Source organism: Leiobunum rupestre, chromosome 2 (genome assembly GCF_980474605.1).
Source record: "Leiobunum rupestre chromosome 2, qqLeiRupe1.1.hap1, whole genome shotgun sequence".
NCBI lineage: Eukaryota > Metazoa > Arthropoda > Arachnida > Opiliones > Sclerosomatidae > Leiobunum > Leiobunum rupestre.
Window position 1 is genome coordinate 88,937,035 of NC_143385.1, and position 24,724 is coordinate 88,961,758.

General features: G+C 37.1%; 1 protein-coding gene across 1 annotated transcript; it reads left to right on the forward strand.

Moving 5' to 3' along the window:
- The first annotated feature begins 1,348 nt into the window (after positions 1 to 1,348).
- On the forward strand, positions 1,349 to 22,278 carry LOC149960295 (uncharacterized). The gene is made up of 4 exons (XM_090167436.1): positions 1,349 to 1,393; positions 1,465 to 1,607; positions 19,910 to 20,079; positions 21,905 to 22,278. The coding sequence occupies exons 1-4, from the start codon at positions 1,349 to 1,351 to the stop codon at positions 22,276 to 22,278; spliced, it is 732 nt and encodes a 243-aa protein (XP_090023562.1).
- Positions 22,279 to 24,724: the final 2,446 nt, after the last annotated feature.

Consider the following 24,724-nt stretch of genomic DNA (forward strand, 5'->3'; position numbering starts at 1 on the left):
CTTGTCACAGAAATGGGCACACTAAGAAGACGGGTTTTGTGGATTTGACTAAAACTGACAACGAAGACATTTGCCTTATTGCGAAGAGGACAAGCATCGACAAAAGTTGTATAAAAACTATATGTTACCATCATTTCGGTGCTCTACTAAAAAGATATTCGTCACGACAACTGAAATGTTGCGATCCCTTTGATGTTCACAAAAAAACAATATCTGGGGCTACTATCAGAAAGGTCATATCCTCGGAAGAGTCAATTATCATCAACCAAATCACGGATAAGGACATAAAACCGGGTCAAAAGCTCTGCACAAACTGTTGCGAGAAATTTTATACCCTTAAAACATCTAGTGCTACTACAGAATTAAACTCGTCACAGAGCGAAGTAACCGATAGTTTAGGTGGAGAAAGCCAGCCACTTTCAAACACAGAAGAGGATAAAAAATTAGAACTCGATGCCTTGAATGAGTCCTTACATGCCTTCGATACATCACCTATAAAGTTGCGTGGTTTATCATCACATCAGAGAAATCAGTATGGGAAACGAAAGGTTATGCAGACTTTGGGGGGGATCAGAACGAAAGTTTCTAAAGTTCTGAATATTGGAGAAGAGGCTTGCGATACGCGTTGTTCTAATTCCAGTGATATTAATGCATTTGTTAACGACTTGAAGGAAAAGGTTCGACATTCCTCTACGAAAGACAAGTGCCAATTGCTTACATTAGTCCCCAATTCTTGGTCGATAGCTAAAGTTTCGAAGGAGTTTGACGTATCCGAACACCTGGTTAAAAAAGCGCGTGGACTTAAAAATAAATTCGGAATTTTACCAGACATAGATCAAAAACGTGGAAATAAATTATTATTTAGAAGCTACAGCGTCTTCTTTTTACGAAGAGGACGAGGTTTCTAGGATGTGCCCTGGAAGGAAAGAGTTTGTTACGCTCCGACAAGGTGGTATTAAAATTCAAAACCAGAAAAAGCTTTTGCTATCCAACATACGCGAGATCTACTTACAGTTTAAAACAATTCACCCGGACTTAAAAATTGGGTTTTCCAAGTTTTGTAGCCTACGACCAATGTGGTGCGTAACTGCTTCGTCCAATGGAATTCATAACGTGTGCGTCTGCGAAATTCACCAAAACATAAAGTTGATGACACTCGCTCTACCAGTTAAAATGGATTACAAAGCTCTTATATTGAAACACGTTTGCACCACAGACGAACGACAATGCATGCTTCACGGATGTGAAAGGTGTCCTGGAAATGAGTTATTTTCAAAATATCTAATCACACTCTTTGAAGACGCGGAAGTGGAATTAGATGATGAAATTACATTTTAATTGTTGCTACATGTGGATGGGCGAACAAAATTACTTGACGTTAAAGAAAGTGCCAGTGATTTCATTGCTAATTTTTCCGAACGTATACAGAGAGCAATTACACATCATTTCATTGCGAAATCGCAGGCTTCTTACCTAAGAAACCTCAAAGAAAAATTACCAGACAACCACGTTGTGACTCTCCTAGACTTTGCTGAAAACTATTCTTTCATCGTTCAAGATGCTGTCCAGGGTTTCCACTCTGAGAACAGTCAAGCGACCTTGCATCCGTTTGTCACATATTACAAATCTGGGACGGAATTGAACTGTATAAGCTGTTGCATTGTTAGCAATGAAATGGACCATGGTGCGGGCACAGTCCACTGTTTCATCACTAATTTCATAAAACACCTAATTACACTTGTACCAAACGTAAAACATATCCACTACTTCAGTGACGGCGCCGCGTCAGAATACAAAAATTGTAAAAACCTCCTAAATCTTGAATTGATTAAAACTTTAGTACAACAACATGTTCAAGGAACAAATATATTCCAAAATTTTTTTTTCAAAAATATTTTTATAATAATAATAATTCTTTATAACAACAGTTTAAATGTTACAACGTCTTAGAGGAACGACTTTTAGATCCCAATATTTTAAGAGTAATATTTGTTAGTTATTTTAAAATGTTAAATACATTTCTATATAATAACTTTATTAAATTTATAATTATTAAATATTTTAAAATTATTATTCATTGTTTTATACAAATAAATAGTAATACTACTACAGAAAAAAGTAGTAGTTTTTTAAAATCTTAAAATATCGGTATTTCGTCTAGAAAATGAAGAAACATTTAAAACGCAAAGATTTTTTGATATCAAAAGAAAGCCCTCTTTGTGAACTTTAAAATGATATTTTAAAAATATTGTATTTCTTTTGTCGACGTCACTATATAGCGCAGCGAACGCTACCCCCCAAAAAAAAAATTTTCAATTTATGGGTCATTAAAATATAACCTAGAGAGTCTACAAACCTTTGAGCATAACCATGCGATTCCGCACCTAAATATACCCTAACATCCAAAATTTCATGTAAATATAATGATTTAATAGAAAGTTATTCAACATTTTGTCAAGGGGGCGATTTCGTTGAACGCGTAAACCAAAAAACTGGGGTTAGTGACTATATGGTCGTATTTTGAAAACTACTTATTATTTTGCTCTCAAAATTGATAATTAGTAGTTTTGAATATTGGATAAAACGTGTATAAAATTTGAATAAAATCGCTTTACCCATGGTGACATCACTGGGTGAGTTCACATGGAATGACCCTTAGTGTAGATTTAGATATGCAATACAAAATATAACAAGAGGCATTTATTTATTGAAACAATTTTTGTGAAGAAAAGTTAGTAGCGAAAAATTTGAACCTTTTAAATTTGTTCTTCGAGGACCAAATGTCAGTCCCGTGCTGGAAAATACACGTTCGTCACTAAAAAGCCCGATGCAATCGGGGGACCGACTCTTCTCTAGGAGCCAAGTTAGTTTTTACTGCCATCCAATTTTATAAATTTCTTAAAGCAAGTGTCGGCTCTAGTATTATTGCGTTCTTTATCGACATATGTCGCCAGCGTGCAAATTTAAACAAGTTGATTAGGCACATTACCCAGCATAATTTACTCATATGGCGTGGCGAAAAAGCATGCTTTTAGCTCATTGGGTAATCGTAATCACGTATCAGAAAGGACTATTTGTAATCACGTGCTCATTCGACCTCGCTTGGATTGGCTTTTCGGCAAACACGTAATTGTCGACTTGAAAATAAACGACAAAACGTTTTTCAAAGTCGATACTAGGTGGAAGCACCTTCCCGGCGATCTGAGCAACCATAGCCATCTTTGATACATAGACCCAATCAAAAATAACTTAGGCAATGATAGAGCCGACACTGGCTTTAAAAAATTTTTAAAATATTAATTAGTAATCATTAAAATTACGTGAAAATAACTAAAATACTACAAAATTATATGAATGAAATTTAATTTTTATGCGACATATCAATTTTATAAAATATAACTTACTTATTAATAATATTAATTAATTAATATAATAATGTTGGTGAAAGATGTTTCATGTTCTATTCATGAGACCATATTTTTGTAACGAGCCCGATATGAGATTTTAGAATTTTTAAGAGACGTTTATGTGTCCGTTTTTGCACGATTATGTTTCCCTTGGCCACTGGGGAGCGCTGTGGCGCAGAGAAACACGTGCCGTAACCGTAAATGTTCCTTTCTAACCAACTTTGATTACGTGCTGTTTGCGCTATAGCTATTTAGCAGCGCGAACAGCGCGTGATCACAGTTGGCCGTGTCGCCCTTGAAGAGACCTCTGGCCTTCTGGGTTAATACGGAATTTACGAAATTGCCTATTTCGGATAACATGGTTTAACACAGTCGTTTTCTGATTGGTCCAAAGTAAAGTACCTTATAGAATTGTTGTAGTAAAGAGAGTGCCAGGCCTGGTCACCCGGCTGTTTCGTTTGACTTATGATTTATACATCAATATGAAAAAATATTAAGACTTAAAAAAGATATGAAAATACTGGAATGAGCCCCGCGAGTTATGCAAATTCTTATGAGACTGAGACGAGCCCTTGTTAGTAACAGAAATAATTATGAGCCCAAGAGAAGCTCAAATGTGTAGGGAGAGGAATTGTGAGTTCGATACAAGCTCAAATGTGTAGGGAGAGGAATTGTGAGTTCGATACAAGCTCTTGTGTTTAGGAGAAAAATAGGAGCCCGAGACGAGCTATCGCGTTAAAAAATTTAGATTAATGAGACCGAGACGAGCTCTCGTAGTTAGGAAAAAAAAACTTATGATCCCGAGAGGAGCTCTCGTAGTTAGGAAAAAAAAACTTATGATCCCGAGACGAGCTCTCGTAGTTAGGAAAAAAAACTTATGATCCCGAGACGAGCTCTCGTAGTTAAAAAAAAACTTATGATCCCGAGATGAGCTCTCGTAGTTAGGAAAAAAAACTTATGATCCCGAGATGAGCTCTCGTAGTTAGGAAAAAAAACTTATGATCCCGAGACGAGCTCTCGTAGTTAGGAAAAAAAAACTTACGATCCCGAGATGAGCTCTCTTAGTTTGGAAAAAAACTTATGATCCCGAGACGAGCTCTCGTAGTTAGAAAAAAAAAACTTATGATCCCGAGATGACCTCTCGTAGTTAGGAAAAAAAACTTATGATCCCGAGACGAGCTCTCGTAGTTAAAAAAAAAACTTATGATCCCGAGACGAGCTCTCGTAGTTAGGAAAAAAAAACTTATGATCCCGAGATGAGCTCTCGTAGTTAGGAAAAAAAACTTATGATCCCGAGACGAGCTCTCGTAGTTAAAAAAAAAACTTATGATCCCGAGACGAGCTCTCGTAGTTAGGAAAAAAAAACTTACGATCCCGAGATGAGCTCTCTTAGTTTGGAAAAAAAAACTTATGATCCCGAGACGAGCTCTCGTAGTTAGGAAAAAAAAACTTATGATCCCGAGATGAGCTCTCGTAATTAGGAAAAAAAAACTTATGATCCCGAGACGAGCTCTCGTAGTTAGGAAAAAAAAACTTATGATCCCGAGATGAGCTCTCGTAGTTAGGAAAAAAAACTTATGATCCCGAGACGAGCTCTCGTAGTTAGGAAAAAAAAACTTATGATCCCGAGATGACCTCTCGTAGTTAGGAAAAAAAACTTATGATCCCGAGACGAGCTCTCGTAGTTAAAAAAAAAACTTATGATCCCGAGACGAGCTCTCGTAGTTAGGAAAAAAAAACTTACGATCCCGAGATGAGCTCTCTTAGTTTGGAAAAAAAAACTTATGATCCCGAGACGAGCTCTCGTAGTTAGGAAAAAAAAACTTATGATCCCGAGATGACCTCTCGTAGTTAGGAAAAAAAAACTTATGATCCCGAGATGACCTCTCGTAGTTAGGAAAAAAAAACTTATGATCCCGAGACGAGCTCTCGTAGTTAGAAAAAAAAAACTTATGATCCCGAGATGACCTCTCGTAGTTAGGAAAAAAAACTTATGATCCCGAGACGAGCTCTCGTAGTTAAAAAAAAAACTTATGATCCCGAGACGAGCTCTCGTAGTTAGGAAAAAAAAACTTACGATCCCGAGATGAGCTCTCTTAGTTTGGAAAAAAAAACTTATGATCCCGAGACGAGCTCTCGTAGTTAGGAAAAAAAAACTTATGATCCCGAGATGAGCTCTCGTAATTAGGAAAAAAAAACTTATGATCCCGAGATGACCTCTCGTAGTTAGGAAAAAAAAACTTATGATCCCGAGATGACCTCTCGTAGTTAGGAAAAAAAAACTTATGATCCCGAGACGAGCTCTCGTAGTTAGAAAAAAAAACTTATGATCCCGAGATGACCTCTCGTAGTTAGGAAAAAAAAACTTATGATCCCGAGATGACCTCTCGTAGTTAGGAAAAAAAAACTTATGATCCCGAGACGAGCTCTCGTAGTTAGAAAAAAAAAACTTATGATCCCGAGATGACCTCTCGTAGTTAGGAAAAAAAACTTATGATCCCGAGACGAGCTCTCGTAGTTAAAAAAAAAACTTATGATCCCGAGACGAGCTCTCGTAGTTAGGAAAAAAAAACTTACGATCCCGAGATGAGCTCTCTTAGTTTGGAAAAAAAAACTTATGATCCCGAGACGAGCTCTCGTAGTTAGGAAAAAAAAACTTATGATCCCGAGACGAGCTCTCGTAGTTAGGAAAAAAAAACTTATGATCCCGAGATGACCTCTCGTAGTTAGGAAAAAAAAACTTATGATCCCGAGATGACCTCTCGTAGTTAGGAAAAAAAAACTTATGATCCCGAGACGAGCTCTCGTAGTTAGAAAAAAAAAACTTATGATCCCGAGATGACCTCTCGTAGTTAGGAAAAAAAACTTATGATCCCGAGACGAGCTCTCGTAGTTAAAAAAAAAACTTATGATCCCGAGACGAGCTCTCGTAGTTAGGAAAAAAAAACTTACGATCCCGAGATGAGCTCTCTTAGTTTGGAAAAAAAAACTTATGATCCCGAGACGAGCTCTCGTAGTTAGGAAAAAAAAACTTATGATCCCGAGATGAGCTCTCGTAATTAGGAAAAAAAAACTTATGATCCCGAGACGAGCTCTCGTAGTTAGGAAAAAAAAACTTATGATCCCGAGATGAGCTCTCGTAGTTAGGAAAAAAAACTTATGATCCCGAGACGAGCTCTCGTAGTTAGGAAAAAAAAACTTATGATCCCGAGATGAGCTCTCGTAGTTAGGAAAAAAAAACTTATGATCCCGAGACGAGCTCTCGTAGTTAGGAAAAAAAAACTTATGATCCCGAGATGAGCTCTCGTAGTTAGGAAAAAAAACTTATGATCCCGAGACGAGCTCTCGTAGTTAGGAAAAAAAAACTTACGATCCCGAGATGAGCTCTCTTAGTTTGGAAAAAAAACTTATGATCCCGAGATGAGCTCTCGTAGTTAGGAAAAAAAACTTATGATCCCGAGACGAGCTCTCGTAGTTAGGAAAAAAAAACTTATGATCCCGAGACGAGCTCTCGTAGTTAGGAAAAAAAAACTTATGATCCCGAGATGAGCTCTCGTAGTTAGGAAAAAAAACTTATGATCCCGAGACGAGCTCTCGTAGTTAGGAAAAAAAAACTTATGATCCCGAGATGAGCTCTCGTAGTTAGGAAAAAAAAACTTATGATCCCGAGATGAGCTCTCGTAATTAGGAAAAAAAAACTTATGATCCCGAGACGAGCTCTCGTAGTTAGGAAAAAAAAACTTATGATCCCGAGATGAGCTCTCGTAGTTAGGAAAAAAAACTTATGATCCCGAGACGAGCTCTCGTAGTTAGGAAAAAAAAACTTATGATCCCGAGATGAGCTCTCGTAGTTAGGAAAAAAAACTTATGATCCCGAGACGAGCTCTCGTAGTTAGGAAAAAAAAACTTATGATCCCGAGATGAGCTCTCGTAGTTAGGAAAAAAAACTTATGATCCCGAGACGAGCTCTCGTAGTTAGGAAAAAAAAACTTATGATCCCGAGATGAGCTCTCGTAGTTAGGAAAAAAAACTTATGATCCCGAGACGAGCTCTCGTAGTTAGGAAAAAAAAACTTACGATCCCGAGATGAGCTCTCTTAGTTTGGAAAAAAAACTTATGATCCCGAGATGAGCTCTCGTAGTTAGGAAAAAAAAACTTATGATCCCGAGACGAGCTGTCGTAGTTAGGAAAAAAAAACTTATGATCCCGAGACGAGCTCTCGTAGTTAGGAAAAAAAAACTTATGATCCCGAGACGAGCTCTCGTAGTTAGGAAAAAAAAACTTATGATCCCGAGATGAGCTCTCGTAGTTAGGAAAAAAAACTTATGATCCCGAGATGAGCTCTCGTAGTTAGGAAAAAAAAACTTATGATCCCGAGACGAGCTCTCGTAGTTAGGAAAAAAAAACTTATGATCCCGAGACGAGCTCTCGTAGTTAGGAAAAAAAAACTTATGATCCCGAGACGAGCTCTCGTAGTTAGGAAAAAAAAACTTATGATCCCGAGACGAGCTCTCGTAGTTAGGAAAAAAAAACTTATGATCCCGAGATGACCTCTCGTAGTTAGGAAAAAAAACTTATGATCCCGAGACGAGCTCTCGTAGTTAAAAAAAAAACTTATGATCCCGAGACGAGCTCTCGTAGTTAGGAAAAAAAAACTTACGATCCCGAGATGAGCTCTCTTAGTTTGGAAAAAAAAACTTATGATCCCGAGACGAGCTCTCGTAGTTAGGAAAAAAAAACTTATGATCCCGAGACGAGCTCTCGTAGTTAGGAAAAAAAAACTTATGATCCCGAGATGACCTCTCGTAGTTAGGAAAAAAAAACTTATGATCCCGAGATGACCTCTCGTAGTTAGGAAAAAAAAACTTATGATCCCGAGACGAGCTCTCGTAGTTAGAAAAAAAAAACTTATGATCCCGAGATGACCTCTCGTAGTTAGGAAAAAAAACTTATGATCCCGAGACGAGCTCTCGTAGTTAAAAAAAAAACTTATGATCCCGAGACGAGCTCTCGTAGTTAGGAAAAAAAAACTTACGATCCCGAGATGAGCTCTCTTAGTTTGGAAAAAAAAACTTATGATCCCGAGACGAGCTCTCGTAGTTAGGAAAAAAAAACTTATGATCCCGAGATGAGCTCTCGTAATTAGGAAAAAAAAACTTATGATCCCGAGACGAGCTCTCGTAGTTAGGAAAAAAAAACTTATGATCCCGAGATGAGCTCTCGTAGTTAGGAAAAAAAACTTATGATCCCGAGACGAGCTCTCGTAGTTAGGAAAAAAAAACTTATGATCCCGAGATGAGCTCTCGTAGTTAGGAAAAAAAAACTTATGATCCCGAGACGAGCTCTCGTAGTTAGGAAAAAAAAACTTATGATCCCGAGATGAGCTCTCGTAGTTAGGAAAAAAAACTTATGATCCCGAGACGAGCTCTCGTAGTTAGGAAAAAAAAACTTACGATCCCGAGATGAGCTCTCTTAGTTTGGAAAAAAAACTTATGATCCCGAGATGAGCTCTCGTAGTTAGGAAAAAAAACTTATGATCCCGAGACGAGCTCTCGTAGTTAGGAAAAAAAAACTTATGATCCCGAGACGAGCTCTCGTAGTTAGGAAAAAAAAACTTATGATCCCGAGATGAGCTCTCGTAGTTAGGAAAAAAAACTTATGATCCCGAGACGAGCTCTCGTAGTTAGGAAAAAAAAACTTATGATCCCGAGATGAGCTCTCGTAGTTAGGAAAAAAAAACTTATGATCCCGAGATGAGCTCTCGTAATTAGGAAAAAAAAACTTATGATCCCGAGACGAGCTCTCGTAGTTAGGAAAAAAAAACTTATGATCCCGAGATGAGCTCTCGTAGTTAGGAAAAAAAACTTATGATCCCGAGACGAGCTCTCGTAGTTAGGAAAAAAAAACTTATGATCCCGAGATGAGCTCTCGTAGTTAGGAAAAAAAACTTATGATCCCGAGACGAGCTCTCGTAGTTAGGAAAAAAAAACTTATGATCCCGAGATGAGCTCTCGTAGTTAGGAAAAAAAACTTATGATCCCGAGACGAGCTCTCGTAGTTAGGAAAAAAAAACTTATGATCCCGAGATGAGCTCTCGTAGTTAGGAAAAAAAACTTATGATCCCGAGACGAGCTCTCGTAGTTAGGAAAAAAAAACTTACGATCCCGAGATGAGCTCTCTTAGTTTGGAAAAAAAACTTATGATCCCGAGATGAGCTCTCGTAGTTAGGAAAAAAAAACTTATGATCCCGAGACGAGCTGTCGTAGTTAGGAAAAAAAAACTTATGATCCCGAGACGAGCTCTCGTAGTTAGGAAAAAAAAACTTATGATCCCGAGACGAGCTCTCGTAGTTAGGAAAAAAAAACTTATGATCCCGAGATGAGCTCTCGTAGTTAGGAAAAAAAACTTATGATCCCGAGATGAGCTCTCGTAGTTAGGAAAAAAAAACTTATGATCCCGAGACGAGCTCTCGTAGTTAGGAAAAAAAAACTTATGATCCCGAGACGAGCTCTCGTAGTTAGGAAAAAAAAACTTATGATCCCGAGACGAGCTCTCGTAGTTAGGAAAAAAAAACTTATGATCCCGAGACGAGCTCTCGTAGTTAGGAAAAAAAAACTTATGATCCCGAGATGAGCTCTCGTAGTTAGGAAAAAAAACTTATGATCCCGAGATGAGCTCTCGTAGTTAGGAAAAAAAAACTTATGATCCCGAGACGAGCTCTCGTAGTTAGGAAAAAAAAACTTATGATCCCGAGACGAGCTCTCGTAGTTAGGAAAAAAAAACTTATGATCCCGAGATGAGCTCTCGTAGTTAGGAAAAAAAACTTATGATCCCGAGATGAGCTCTCGTAGTTAGGAAAAAAAAACTTATGATCCCGAGACGAGCTCTCGTAGTTAGGAAAAAAAAACTTATGATCCCGAGACGAGCTCTCGTAGTTAGGAAAAAAAAACTTATGATCCCGAGATGAGCTCTCGTAGTTAGGAAAAAAAACTTATGATCCCGAGATGAGCTCTCGTAGTTAGGAAAAAAAAACTTATGATCCCGAGACGAGCTCTCGTAGTTAGGAAAAAAAAACTTATGATCCCGAGACGAGCTCTCGTAGTTAGGAAAAAAAAACTTATGATCCCGAGACGAGCTCTCGTAGTTAGGAAAAAAAACTTATGATCCCGAGACGAGCTCTCGTAGTTAGGAAAAAAAAACTTATGATCCCGAGATGAGCTCTCGTAGTTAGGAAAAAAAACTTATGATCCCGAGATGAGCTCTCGTAGTTAGGAAAAAAAAACTTATGATCCCGAGACGAGCTCTCGTAGTTAGGAAAAAAAAACTTATGATCCCGAGACGAGCTCTCGTAGTTAGGAAAAAAAAACTTATGATCCCGAGACGAGCTCTCGTAGTTAGGAAAAAAAAACTTATGATCCCGAGACGAGCTCTCGTAGTTAGGAAAAAAAAACTTATGATCCCGAGATGAGCTCTCGTAGTTAGGAAAAAAAACTTATGATCCCGAGATGAGCTCTCGTAGTTAGGAAAAAAAAACTTATGATCCCGAGACGAGCTCTCGTAGTTAGGAAAAAAAAACTTATGATCCCGAGACGAGCTCTCGTAGTTAGGAAAAAAAAACTTATGATCCCGAGACGAGCTCTCGTAGTTAGGAAAAAAAAACTTATGATCCCGAGACGAGCTCTCGTAGTTAGGAAAAAAAAACTTATGATCCCGAGATGAGCTCTCGTAGTTAGGAAAAAAAACTTATGATCCCGAGATGAGCTCTCGTAGTTAGGAAAAAAAAACTTATGATCCCGAGACGAGCTCTCGTAGTTAGGAAAAAAAAACTTATGATCCCGAGACGAGCTCTCGTAGTTAGGAAAAAAAAACTTATGATCCCGAGATGAGCTCTCGTAGTTAGGAAAAAAAACTTATGATCCCGAGATGAGCTCTCGTAGTTAGGAAAAAAAAACTTATGATCCCGAGACGAGCTCTCGTAGTTAGGAAAAAAAACTTATGATCCCGAGATGAGCTCTCGTAGTTAGGAAAAAAAAACTTATGATCCCGAGATGAGCTCTCGTAGTTAGGAAAAAAAACTTATGATCCCGAGATGAGCTCTCGTAGTTAGGAAAAAAAAACTTATGATCCCGAGACGAGCTCTCGTAGTTAGGAAAAAAAAACTTATGATCCCGAGATGAGCTCTCGTAGTTAGGAAAAAAAAACTTATGATCCCGAGATGAGCTCTCGTAGTTAGGAAAAAAAACTTATGATCCCGAGATGAGCTCTCGTAGTTAGGAAAAAAAAACTTATGATCCCGAGACGAGCTCTCGTAGTTAGGAAAAAAAAACTTATGATCCCGAGACGAGCTCTCGTAGTTAGGAAAAAAAAACTTATGATCCCGAGATGAGCTCTCGTAGTTAGGAAAAAAAACTTATGATCCCGAGATGAGCTCTCGTAGTTAGGAAAAAAAAACTTATGATCCCGAGACGAGCTCTCGTAGTTAGGAAAAAAAAACTTATGATCCCGAGATGAGCTCTCGTAGTTAGGAAAAAAAACTTATGATCCCGAGATGAGCTCTCGTAGTTAGGAAAAAAAAACTTATGATCCCGAGACGAGCTCTCGTAGTTAGGAAAAAAAAACTTATGATCCCGAGATGAGCTCTCGTAGTTAGGAAAAAAAACTTATGATCCCGAGATGAGCTCTCGTAGTTAGGAAAAAAAAACTTATGATCCCGAGATGAGCTCTCGTAGTTAGGAAAAAAAACTTATGATCCCGAGATGAGCTCTCGTAGTTAGGAAAAAAAAACTTATGATCCCGAGACGAGCTCTCGTAGTTAGGAAAAAAAAACTTATGATCCCGAGATGAGCTCTCGTAGTTAGGAAAAAAAACTTATGATCCCGAGATGAGCTCTCGTAGTTAGGAAAAAAAAACTTATGAACCCGAGATGAGCTCTCGTAGTTAGGAAAAAAAAACTTATGAACCCGAGATGAGCTCTCGTAGTTAGGAAAAAAAACTTACGATCCCGAGATGAGCTCTCTTAGTTAGGAAAAAAAAACTTATGAACCCGAGATGAGCTCTCTTAGTTAGGAAAAAAAACTTACGATCCCGAGATGAGCTCTCGTAGTTAGGAAAAAAAAACTTATGAACCCGAGATGAGCTCTCGTAGTTAGGAAAAAAAAACTTATGATCCCGAGATGAGCTCTCGTAGTTAGGAAAAAAAACTTATGATCCCGAGACGAGCTCTCGTAGTTAGGAAAAAAAAACTTACGATCCCGAGATGAGCTCTCTTAGTTTGGAAAAAAAACTTATGATCCCGAGACGAGCTCTCGTAGTTAGGAAAAAAAAACTTATGATCCCGAGATGAGCTCTCGTAGTTAGGAAAAAAACTTATAATCCCGAGACGAGTTCTCGTAGTTAGGAAAAAAAAACTTACGATCCCGAGACGAGCTCTCGTAGTTAGGAAAAAAACTTATAATCCCGAGACGAGTTCTCGTAGTTAGGAAAAAAAAACTTATGATCCCGAGACGAGCTCTCGTAGTTAGGAAAAAAAACTTATGATCCCGAGATGAGCTCTCGTAGTTAGGAAAAAAAACTTATGATCCCGAGACGAGCTCTCGTAGTTAGGAAAAAAAAACTTACGATCCCGAGATGAGCTCTCTTAGTTTGGAAAAAAAACTTATGATCCCGAGACGAGCTCTCGTAGTTAGGAAAAAAACTTATAATCCCGAGACGAGTTCTCGTAGTTAGGAAAAAAAAACTTATGATCCCGAGACGAGCTCTCGTAGTTAGGAAAAAAAACTTATGATCCCGAGACGAGCTCTCGTAGTTAGGAAAAAAAAACTTATGATCCCGAGACGAGCTCTCGTAGTTAGGAAAAAAAACTTACGATCCCGAGATGAGCTCTCTTAGTTTGGAAAAAAAACTTATGATCCCGAGACGAGCTCTCGTAGTTAGGAAAAAAACTTATAATCCCGAGACGAGTTCTCGTAGTTAGGAAAAAAAAACTTATGATCCCGAGACGAGCTCTCGTAGTTAGGAAAAAAAACTTATGATCCCGAGATGAGCTCTCGTAGTTAGGAAAAAAAACTTATGATCCCGAGACGAGCTCTCGTAGTTAGGAAAAAAAAACTTACGATCCCGAGATGAGCTCTCTTAGTTTGGAAAAAAAACTTATGATCCCGAGACGAGCTCTCGTAGTTAGGAAAAAAAAACTTATGATCCCGAGATGACCTCTCGTAGTTAGGAAAAAAAAACTTATGATCCCGAGATGAGCTCTCGTAGTTAGGAAAAAAACTTATAATCCCGAGACGAGTTCTCGTAGTTAGGAAAAAAAACTTATGATCCCGAGACGAGAAAAAGTTTTCGAATTGCGGAAAATTTTCCGCAAATCGGAAAAATAAAAAAATTAAACATTAATTACTTTTTGAGGGTTTTTATTTTTTTTTACTTTTTATCGATATAAAATGTCTAATAACAGTAAACATACTACAAAACATTAATAGTGTTACATTGTTAATCAGTTTAAACTGGTCTAGAGGTTTAGTTTTACTTTTAGATTCGAAAAAATGAGGTGAAAATGCCGTTTTATTTAAATTTGCAAACAATATTAGACTAATCATGGTATGAAACCTTTTGTTTTTTCGGAAAAATACAGAAAATTTTCCGGCAAAAAGGTCTCGGTCATTTCCGACTTACAACACTAGTTTTCACAAATTTGACTGTATTTGAAAAGTTTTTACACGTCTTTACAGAGTTCTTAGTTTTATAGTTAATTTCTGGAATTTTCCTGAATTTTCCATAAGCTTTCTGTCAAACTTTCGTCAAACATTTCAAAAATTCTTTTCTTGAGTTTTGACAAATTGGATTAAAATTGAAATTATGTCATTACATTCCATTTCTCGTCAATATTTCGAGAGGAAGCCAAGCAAGATCTCGATTAACAAATTGTGTCCTAACTTTATAACGACTTAGCACGTTCTAAATTATGGTTTCCAACTTGCATTAAGAGGAGTCGGAAACCATGAAGGTCGCCTGAGTTGATCTAAGGTTTATTCTGCCAGCGTACCTGTTAATGGACTACGACTAATATTTGAAGAGACAGTGTAATGAGGTTCTGCTATTAACGCCTATATCTATGAAACCGTAAGTTCAGAATATACTAGCTCCCTATAAGTATGAATCCGCCATTAATCTAACGTTAACAGCGATTTATCCCATAAAAAATCAGAACCGGTATACGTGACTCCCGGCGGTAACTTTTTGCCCTATTTTTTTAGTTTGTTCAACTTCCGTCGATAGCGTAAACGGCTATCTCCATGGATACGAGACGAACAGTAGCGCGTGAAGTTATCACGTTGAGCTGAGGTAGCCCTAACGACGCTTATTTCAAATTTTACGCGTTTGTTGGCTGGCGAAATCCTTGATTTGGAAGAAATTGAAACGAAACAAATAATGAGTCAACATTTTTTAAGAATATATAATTTTTTTCAATATGAACAGGTATTGTCGTAAAATATTAGTTTAAAGCTTATCTCTTCGCGACAACTCGCGTTAGGCTTAACCAGCTTCGGTCCCGTCGTTGAAATGAAACCGGATTTCACAGGCAAACTTTTATTTCGATTTTTCGCCATCAGATGGCGACACGCTACGACTTCGACGTCTTGGGGAAAATCGCTGTTAAAGCGCAAGACCATGGACCAATAATTTAAGGGGACTCACTTTTCCCTATATTTTGACACGGTAGGCGAGGCCTAAATCGGAAGGCTTACTGAGGTACATCAGCCGCTTGAAGCGCCTCAAGAATTCTGTTCAACAATATCTGTAAGTTGGGGCTTAGGAGACAGTACGTGCGATAAATTTAGGTTAGACTGAGTTCATTAATTTTTTTTATATGGATTCCAATAAATGTGTTTAAAAAACCTCAGTCATACGCGGCTTACTGGTTATTTTTACTTAACACTATGGTTAATTACCATTACTTCAACTTTTAAATTCCCAATTTCAAAAATAAAAGGTCAAAAACTTATTAAGCCTAATCATTTAACCGAAAACAGCGGCGCCATTTTGTCAACATTGAATGTGAACGCTCGAGCTTCTCTATGAAACTACGCTGGAAATCGACTTCAGCGACACCAAGTTTGTCCACATTGAACTAAAATTACCCGTGATTTTCCTTTTCCCAGTATTAATTCGTGCTTTTTAAAGTCTAACCAGTGAGTCCCTTTAGATTCTTGGTCCATGACAAGACCCAGTTTTAATTGTATAGTTTTTGCACGAGCAATTTTCACGCGCGCTAGAAAAAGCTATATTCCCCTGGCGACTGTACAGAGCGCTCGTAGACTTGTAAAAGTAAGAGACTGTGACGTAAGAGCAACATTTAAACGAGGAAGCCACGTTACTTTATAAAAAAAACAATTAAAATAGTTTAAAATGTACTTTGTCTACAAACATACGTAACGTAATCACTCGTAATTAGGCCTGTGTAAATATATAATTTAAATGCGATGATGGCTGATTGAGCGAAATTTCCCACATCTAGGGAAATTTTGGTTCAAAAAAGGGAAATTTCAAGGGTAGGAAAGGGAGATACCATTTTTGCGACCTGGCATCACTGCTTGGCAAAGGTACACTCTAGCTACCTGCCAGTAATTTAACCGTAAAATAAAATGTATAATTGTTCATTAAAATTCATAGATCTATTAAAACCAAATTTACGACAAGGATACATTTAAAATAACTGAACTACTACTAAAAATTTAATTGTCTATCAAATTTTACGGGAAAATTACATAACAATTTACAGTTATTATACCGTTAGCTTAATGTTCTCCTACAAAATTAAATGCAGTTATATTTCTTTCAATCCTTGAATATCATATTAGAAAGTTCTTAACTCTCGTAAAATATTTCTATTATCCACTCTCTAATGATAAGATTAATGCGTAACCTATAAGTTTTCGATATTATCTAAATTTTCCTATTTTCACAAGACCATATTTCGATTGGCAAACAAAATGTTTATTTTAAACCTTCAGATGAATTACAGTATATAAGCAACACACGCAATCAACTTCTAACAAAGACCAACCCTCGCATTCAGAATCCAGAGCTGGATTTATTCAAATGTCTTCATTTTAGTGTCAGTGTTGGCAACTGATGAACATATTTTAATTGTGGTAAACGAAAAACATCCCTAACATGATGAGGTATTACAATTTTTAATTTTGAAAAATTCTTGTGTACTCTGTAATTAATATTATAGATCTATTAGGATTAAAATTCATTAGGTTATATATTTTTCGTTTACAACGCACTTTTATATAAATATTCGCTTAAAAAAATTGGTAAACCTAATAATCTTTTAAAACAGGAACCATGCCGTCGAATTTACATATTTATACCGTGAATAATTTTATAACATCAAGTGTTGAACTCACTTATTAAAAGTCGCTAGATGACTTGCGTCTAAGGTGGTGCCTTGGGTATTAGCTTGATTATTATTATATTTTTATTATTAGGCCTACTTCGCAATGCCCATGTTCCGCAATTAGCTCACGGACATTACAGTACACAAAATCCCCCGATGTGCTAAATATGTTTTGAATATTAAATTTAAATTTAAAACCATCATTTTGTACATTAACTTCATAAACGTACTTTAATAAGCAAAGAAGAATTTTGTCGACAATGAGGTTTCCTCAACCACATTGAATATGAAAAACATTGTCTCAATCACCCTTCAGTTTAACATAACTAACCCACTAAGCCTTATCAGCCAAAGAGTAATTTTAACTCCAAGAAAAACCCACGACCACGTTTTATTTATCCATTAATTATGAACAATATTTCAGTCACCCTGTACATTAATTATAAACAACATTTCAGTCACCCTGTACATTAATTATAAACAACATTTCAGTCACCCTGTACATTAATTATAAACAACATTTCAGTCACCCTGTACATTAATTATAAACAACATTTCAGTCACCCTGTACATTATTTATAAACAATACATTAATAACCCTTTACATTAATTATAAACAATACATTAATAACCCTGTACATTAATTACAGACAAAATTTCAGTCACCCTGTACATTAATTATAAACAATATTTTAATCATCCTGTACATTAATTATACAATATATTTTAATCATCCTGTACATAAATCATACAATATATTTTAATCATCCTGTACATTAATTATACAATATATTTTAATCATCCTGTACATTAATTATACAATATATTTTAATCATTCTGTACATTAATCATACAATATATTTTAGTCACCCTGTACATTAATTATAAACAATACATTAATAACCCTGTACATTAATTACAGACAATATTTCAGTCACCCTGTACATTAATTATAAACAATATTTTAATCATCCTGTACATTAATTATACAATATATTTTAATCATCCTGTACATAAATCATACAATATATTTTAATCATCCTGTACATTAATTATACAATATATTTTAATCATTCTGTACATTAATCATACAATATATTTCAGTCACCCTGTACATTAATTTTAAACAATATTTTAATCATTCTGTACATTAATCATACAATAGATCTTAATCATCCTGTACATAAATCTCAAATAAAAACTCATGAACATGCTTTATTAATTACCCTGTCCAATGTCCATTGATTATGAACAATGATAAATCACCCTGTAGATTGAAATGAATAAGAGCACTATTACAACCTAAGTATAAATTTCATCAAAATATCAACCACCCTGTAGAATAACTCAATCTACTAATTCTTGACAACCGAAGAGTAACTTGACCATAAAAAATATAATTAATCTACTAATTCTTGACAACCGAAGAGTAACTAATTAATCTACTAATTCTTGACAACCGAAGTGTAACTAATTAATCTACTAATTCTTGACAACCGAAGAGTAACTAATTAATCTACTAATTCTTGACAACCGAAGAGTAACTAATTAATCTACTAATTCTTGACAACCGAAGAGTAACTTGACCATAAAAATATAACTTAAATGCTATATCAATCACCTTGGTCCTTAGGAACATTATTTAAATCACCCTGTACATTAACTTGATAAACACCCCAGCTAACACCCGAGGGGCTAACCACTTCCTGAAATTATGTACACCGATTACCGCGAGTACAGGCTTTGGTAGTGCTAAATCTGTAATCGATTACGTAATCACTTTAGTCAAAGTTACGGGCTTGTACATCGATTACGGATAGTGGTCAGCCCCTCGAAAACACCAAAGACCTTATAGAAGTACGAAAAAGATACACTTGTTATTAACGTAAAAGAACAAATCAAAATCATATTATATACAATACTTTCGATAGAATAAGTTTGTCAAAAAAAACTATAGAAATTTAGAAAAATAAAAATAAGCGATGATGAGGACTAATAATAAAGTTATTTACAATATGTACAGCTCAAATATCAATGCATTTGCAAGAGGTTTAATTCTTAATTGTCCCCAGAATTCGTCACGACCAGATCTTGCCATTTCGCACTCCCCGATCCTAAGCCCAAAAGATACACCACACAATCGTCCGACTTTTCCAGTGCGTTAGCGTAAATATATAATTTTCGAACGTTTTCGAATCTCGGACACTCAACTAGGAGATGTCCAATATCTTCGACTGTCCAACGTTATAGTTAGTGTTGGGAGCAGTTGTATCGCGTTGCATTAAGAGCTTTCCACCACCCTCCTAACAAATTTAACCCGGGCACCTGAATTTATGGCATTAAAAGCAGAGTTGGGCAAAGCTCGGAGTGCATTTGAGCGAGTGGTTTTTACCCCTCACTTTTCTCACTCCACTCCCTAACAAAAAACTCAACTTTTTTATCACTCGCAGAATGCGCTCGCCAGAAAAGAGTGAAGGTAGTCAAGCTCTTTCACTCTTATCGATATTCAAGGCTATTAGAAGAAGGTGGGGAACTCATGTTTAAATTTAATTTAATTACTTTACTGGAGAGCGTGGTGCCATCTATTAACGACAAAGGAGGCTAAAATATACTTATTGGACCGAATTTAAATTTCCCACCTTAAATTTCAAGTTTCCCACCAAGAAAGAAAATTGGTGACCTTGACTATTCTCACTCTTCAGGGAATAGTGCACTCGGTGAGTGACAACAACCGAGAGTGAGAAACAGTTAAGATTATTATTTAGTTCCCTTCTCACTCTTGAGTGATACTGAATTTGTAAATATCACTAACGATTTTGCCAATGTCTGATTAAAAGTTGCTAAATGACTTGGGCCTAGCGTAGTTAATTATTATTATTATTAAATTGCAATTATATTTATCAATTACTTTTCAATGCCTTTCCAATTTATTTATACCTGGATTTTTTTAATGAGGAAGGAGGTTAATGTTAGACATGACACGGTTAGGAGCAACGCTCAAGATTGTCAATATCCCTTAGTTTAAATAATTTCATTCTAGTCACTGTGATTCAAAAATATGAATTCAACGCTTATTTGAAATTGCTTTTACTTTCAGCTACCGGATAATGTATTATCTGAATATCATCGACACCATTCTGACTCTCATCATTCCAGTCGTCTCGATCATTTTCATGAACACCAGAATCGGTATCGCTCTCTATCAATTCTACTCGAATCGAAGCAAAGAAAGCATCATGTTCAATTCCAGGAACACTAAAAAATCAAGTACACCGATTATATATTGTGGCTGCGTTCAGTAGCTCTCAACGAAGTATCTGACAAATTATTTTCGTTGATACCGTTGCTAACGTAAAGTAGGATCTTGGCTGTGTTCTATAAAGGCTGGTTTTTACTTGGAGAAAAACGCCACAGCGGTGAACGTTGACGCAAAAAATCTCCGTTAGGCCAAATACAATTTTTACGCGTCGAAGCTTGCCGTCGTGCCGTTTTGGTCCTAGCGAAAACCAGTCTTTACTCTAAAAAACTTAGTGCTGAGCTCAACGGCCAGCCTTTTTGCCTGAACGGGTTTTTTGACGTCACGTTGCCCGTCCGTAGAGAAACGAAGTCATCGGCTGTAAGAGCAGCTTTTTCCGTTGCTCAACGGTCACGTGACGTCGCAGCACGGTGTAAGGCTAGCTGCTGACGCCGTGACAGACGAGGTTTTACAAAATTAACAACAAGCGTAAAAAGCGTTCACATTGGAATTTCTCATAACGCTCACATTGGGGCTAGAAAAAAATTTCAAAATAATATTATCTAGTCGATTTGCCGTCAGCGCTTTCAAGTGAACGAACTTTTCCGCCGCTAGAGGTCGCGGCGTTTAAAATTGAGGAGGCTAGCGCGTCGATCAGCCGATTTCGCTCATCATAGCGTGAACAATCACTGACTGAGCGAACTATTCAGCGCTCACGCTGAGCTGGCTCAATTACTCTTTCTCGCTGAACAATACCCACTGACCATCGTATTTAAGTGCTCGCTCGTTCCTCGATGATTTTAATAAAAGAGCACTCACAATTTTTTCCCACTTCTTTTTTTAGTGTGTACAATTCTCATTGACTAGACTATTTAGCACCTGCCACCGTCGGAAGTGAAAGTTCGGAATATGTCTCGCCCCCTCGCGTTTAGCCAATGAGAAATGTACGTACGAAAATGCGCGATTTCCTTGTGAGGGGTGTGTTTGTTGCTCGTAGGTGGGTTAATCATTCCTGCATTAGCTTCAATTTCGAGCAAGGAAGAAGATTTTAACTCCTACTACGCAACACTAGGAGGATTTCCCACTTCTATTTAATAAAGGCTCGCGACGCACGCTCGCTAGCACGTTCCATTTATCACGTGCTATGGATTATGAGTCCCGGCCCGTTATTAATTGGAAGAGGGAAAGCTGCCTTGTGTGGTGTGTGGCGCCGTCTTCAGCGCAGAGTTGGGCAAAACTCGGAGTGCGAGTTATTTCCCCCTACACTTTTCTCACTCCACTCCCTAACAAAAAACTCCACTCTTACGAGCGGGGAAAAGAGTGAAGGTAGTGTAGATCAGCTCTTTCACTCTTATCGATTTCAAGACTAGTAAAAGAAGGCGGGAAGTTTAGTTTTAAAACTAATTTAATTATTTTACTGCAGAGCGTGGTGTAATCTTTTAACGGCAAAGGAGGCTAATATATACTTATTGGAACGAATTCAAATTTCCCTTCTTAAATTTTTTAGTTTCCCGCCAAGAATAAGAGTGAAATTTTTGACCTTGACTAATATCACTCTTTGTGGAAGAGTGCACTCGGCGAGTGACGAAAAGCGAGAGTGGCGATGACTGAAGATTTTTATTTAGTTCCACTTTTACTCTTGAGTGAGAGTGAGTCTCTAAAACTCACTAGTGAGTTTTCCCATGTCTGCTTTAGCGTAGTGTAGTAGGAGTAAACGTCTTCCTCGTTGCGTGGCCTTCGTTTCATTATGGCGAAATTGCCAACGAAAATTTAACCCGATTCACGTGGAAGCCTACATTGATATTGACAGGGGAAAAAAACGTGGAATTTCTTCTCATTATTTTCCTATTTCCGCAGATATTTGTAACGCGTCAGACGACAAAGAAAGTCAATGGCCGCCGGCGACTCAAATCAACATCGCTCGAATGCTTCTGCTCGTTTCCACCGTATTCATCGTGCTCAATTTGCCCAGTTACGTCATACGGATTCTAGGATTCATTATGGAATTCCAGGGCAAAACGACTCTCGACGAGGTCATCTACGTGCTCCAAGGCTATTTCATGTTGTTATACTACACGAATTTCGCTATTAATTTCGTGGTCTACAACATCTCCAGTCGAATGTTTAGGCGCCTTTTGGCGCAAAAATTCACCACTTGTTTTCGGAAATATTACGAACATTACGTGGCCCGCCAGACTTCCAATACGGACAAGTCTAAGTTTCAAGCGTAATAATTAAGAGGTTAAACAAATCATCGCCGAACGCTTCGAAACGTTCAATACTTCGTGTTCGGAACGTCAGGTGCGTTGCCTTCCAAGTACGTTTCGTATGAAAATTGTTAGATATTATAAAGGCAGGAATCCATACCTCTACTTGGAATGCTTATCATGCCCTATCGTGTATGGTAAGATCACGCTGACGGCTTTGGCCCTCCCTACGATAGAAAATCCCCTCTGCGCACGCTCCCCTCTCACGTTGTTGTTTGTTAAGTTAACATACATGTAGTGAGCCGCGAGTAGTGGCTCACTCCTGTAATCCCAGGCAGAGTTTGTGGATGGCCGTGTGAGGACTACCACCAATCCCCCAACGGGTGGTCGGAATACTTCCGCCACGGGTGTCCCCACCTCTGTCCCCACGTATCCCCCGTTGGCGTGGCCGTTACACATCTCTCGCCCTGATTAATCAGATGGTGTCTTCGCCGGGCTCGCGGTCTTCTCAGACTCAAATCAGCCCTTTCTTCTTTGAATAAAAAAAAACATACATGTAGTGAAGTCAAAAAAAAACCATCAGCCTCTTCGAGACGAAAATCTGCCGCGATAAGCATTCCAAGTAGAGGTATGGATTCCTGATAAAGGTTATATCGTTGTAATGTTAATTGTACTTATTTGTATGATCTAAATATAATATAAAACGCTAGACTAGGAACTGTCTGTGATCCAATTATAACATTACCTTTTATGAAAATAAATTATTTTTATCGTTATTTTAAAAATTAAATTAGTGTGTTATTTTAATTTCAAATGAATTAGTTGCACGCTCGAAGCTCCGTAAGCATACGTCGTAGCTAAGCCCCGCCCTCTAACAGCTTCCTTGACATTATTCTACGTCACAGATCACGAGTTCATTATCACTTGAGTTACATGATGTGATTTTTTTATATAAAATGCTGATGAATTTATGATTCGCCATATTCGCCATTATTTATGAATATTTAGGTAAATGTTTCACTAGTCAAATTGACTAGTGAGCCCCCAGATTTCGATAAATTTTAGTAGTCAGAGCATTTATTTTAGTAGTCAAATGCCGTGACTAGTGCCTTATGTCCAACCCTGCCCACGATGCTGTTTGGAAGATTACCATGTGACTACCATAGGCTTCTTAACGTCATGGCCGACACAATCTCGTTGCCATGGCAATAAAGCTTGGCCCCACTCACTACAAGATGTATTAATTATATTTATTGGGGCATTTGAGTTAAGCGACTTAATAATGTTAACGGGGTTCTATTAATTTCTTACGGAATACTCAGGAGATATATGTAATTAATAAAGATTAACTGAAATCAATAAAAACAATACATAATTTATTACAACTTAAATACATAAAAAGTTGGACACAACGTTTCGAGTCTTACTAGGCTCTTTGTCAAGTGTTATTGTTACCACCATGACCAAAATCAGCGCCTCCATTTGACTTAATAATGTTCTTTTTTAGTTTTCGACTTCTGTTAACTCATACGGACCACTATAGGAATGAAAGTTTTTACAGTTATTGTGTCCCATTAAATGAATCTCAGAGATCATTCCAATTTTGTTAGCCAATTGACAAAAAAGTGTATTATTAAATTTTATTAAAAATATAATATTTTAGATATTTTATCCAATTTTTATTATTTATGTTTTTCATAACGTATGCCACAGCATTACAACAAATCCTAATGAAACATAATAATCTAATAAAAAGGGTTATTTTCTTTAATGAAACTTTGTTCATAAGACATTAAATTACTATAACGCGTCATCAACTTTAAAGATGGGTAACGGAAGTTAGTTAAGCTGATATAATTGCTCGCACGTACCTGGCTTTGACAATCTTTAGTTAAACGCGTTAAACCAAATTTTTGATTTACAGATTTTGGTTTTAATTTCACCTTATTTTATACGTTAAATTCAATTTTCAACTAATTTTCAAATTCAAAATTTTTGTTCTTAGAGAAATGACTTGTTGCAAAACGCATTATTTTAGGTTTTGGCATTATTTTCAAACCCAAAACGCATTAAGGTGTTTATTTTCTTCAAAAGTCAAATCAAGACGCGTTTTAAGACATAAATAGTCCAACATATACGTGGTAAAAAGCATTTTTTTTATTGATATTTCTGAAATATCGTTTGGCCGTAAATTGTTTAGTACCAGAATATAATTTGAGTTGAAAAATATAAACTTGAAAGAAGTAAGTTGGGGTATCTTAAGGCAAAGAAAGTTTGAATTTCGCGGGTTTTCTCTATATTTTGGTTTTGATCGTTAATGCTTTTGTGCTTTGCACGGCAGCGCACTATTTGTATGTTCAGCGTGAAACAAGGTCTCATTGAAATTGTTTGAATAGAGTACGAACGATTGACGCGCTGCGCCTCTAGGGGCGATCACGCGCGTAACTTGGTTAAAAATAAACTACAATTA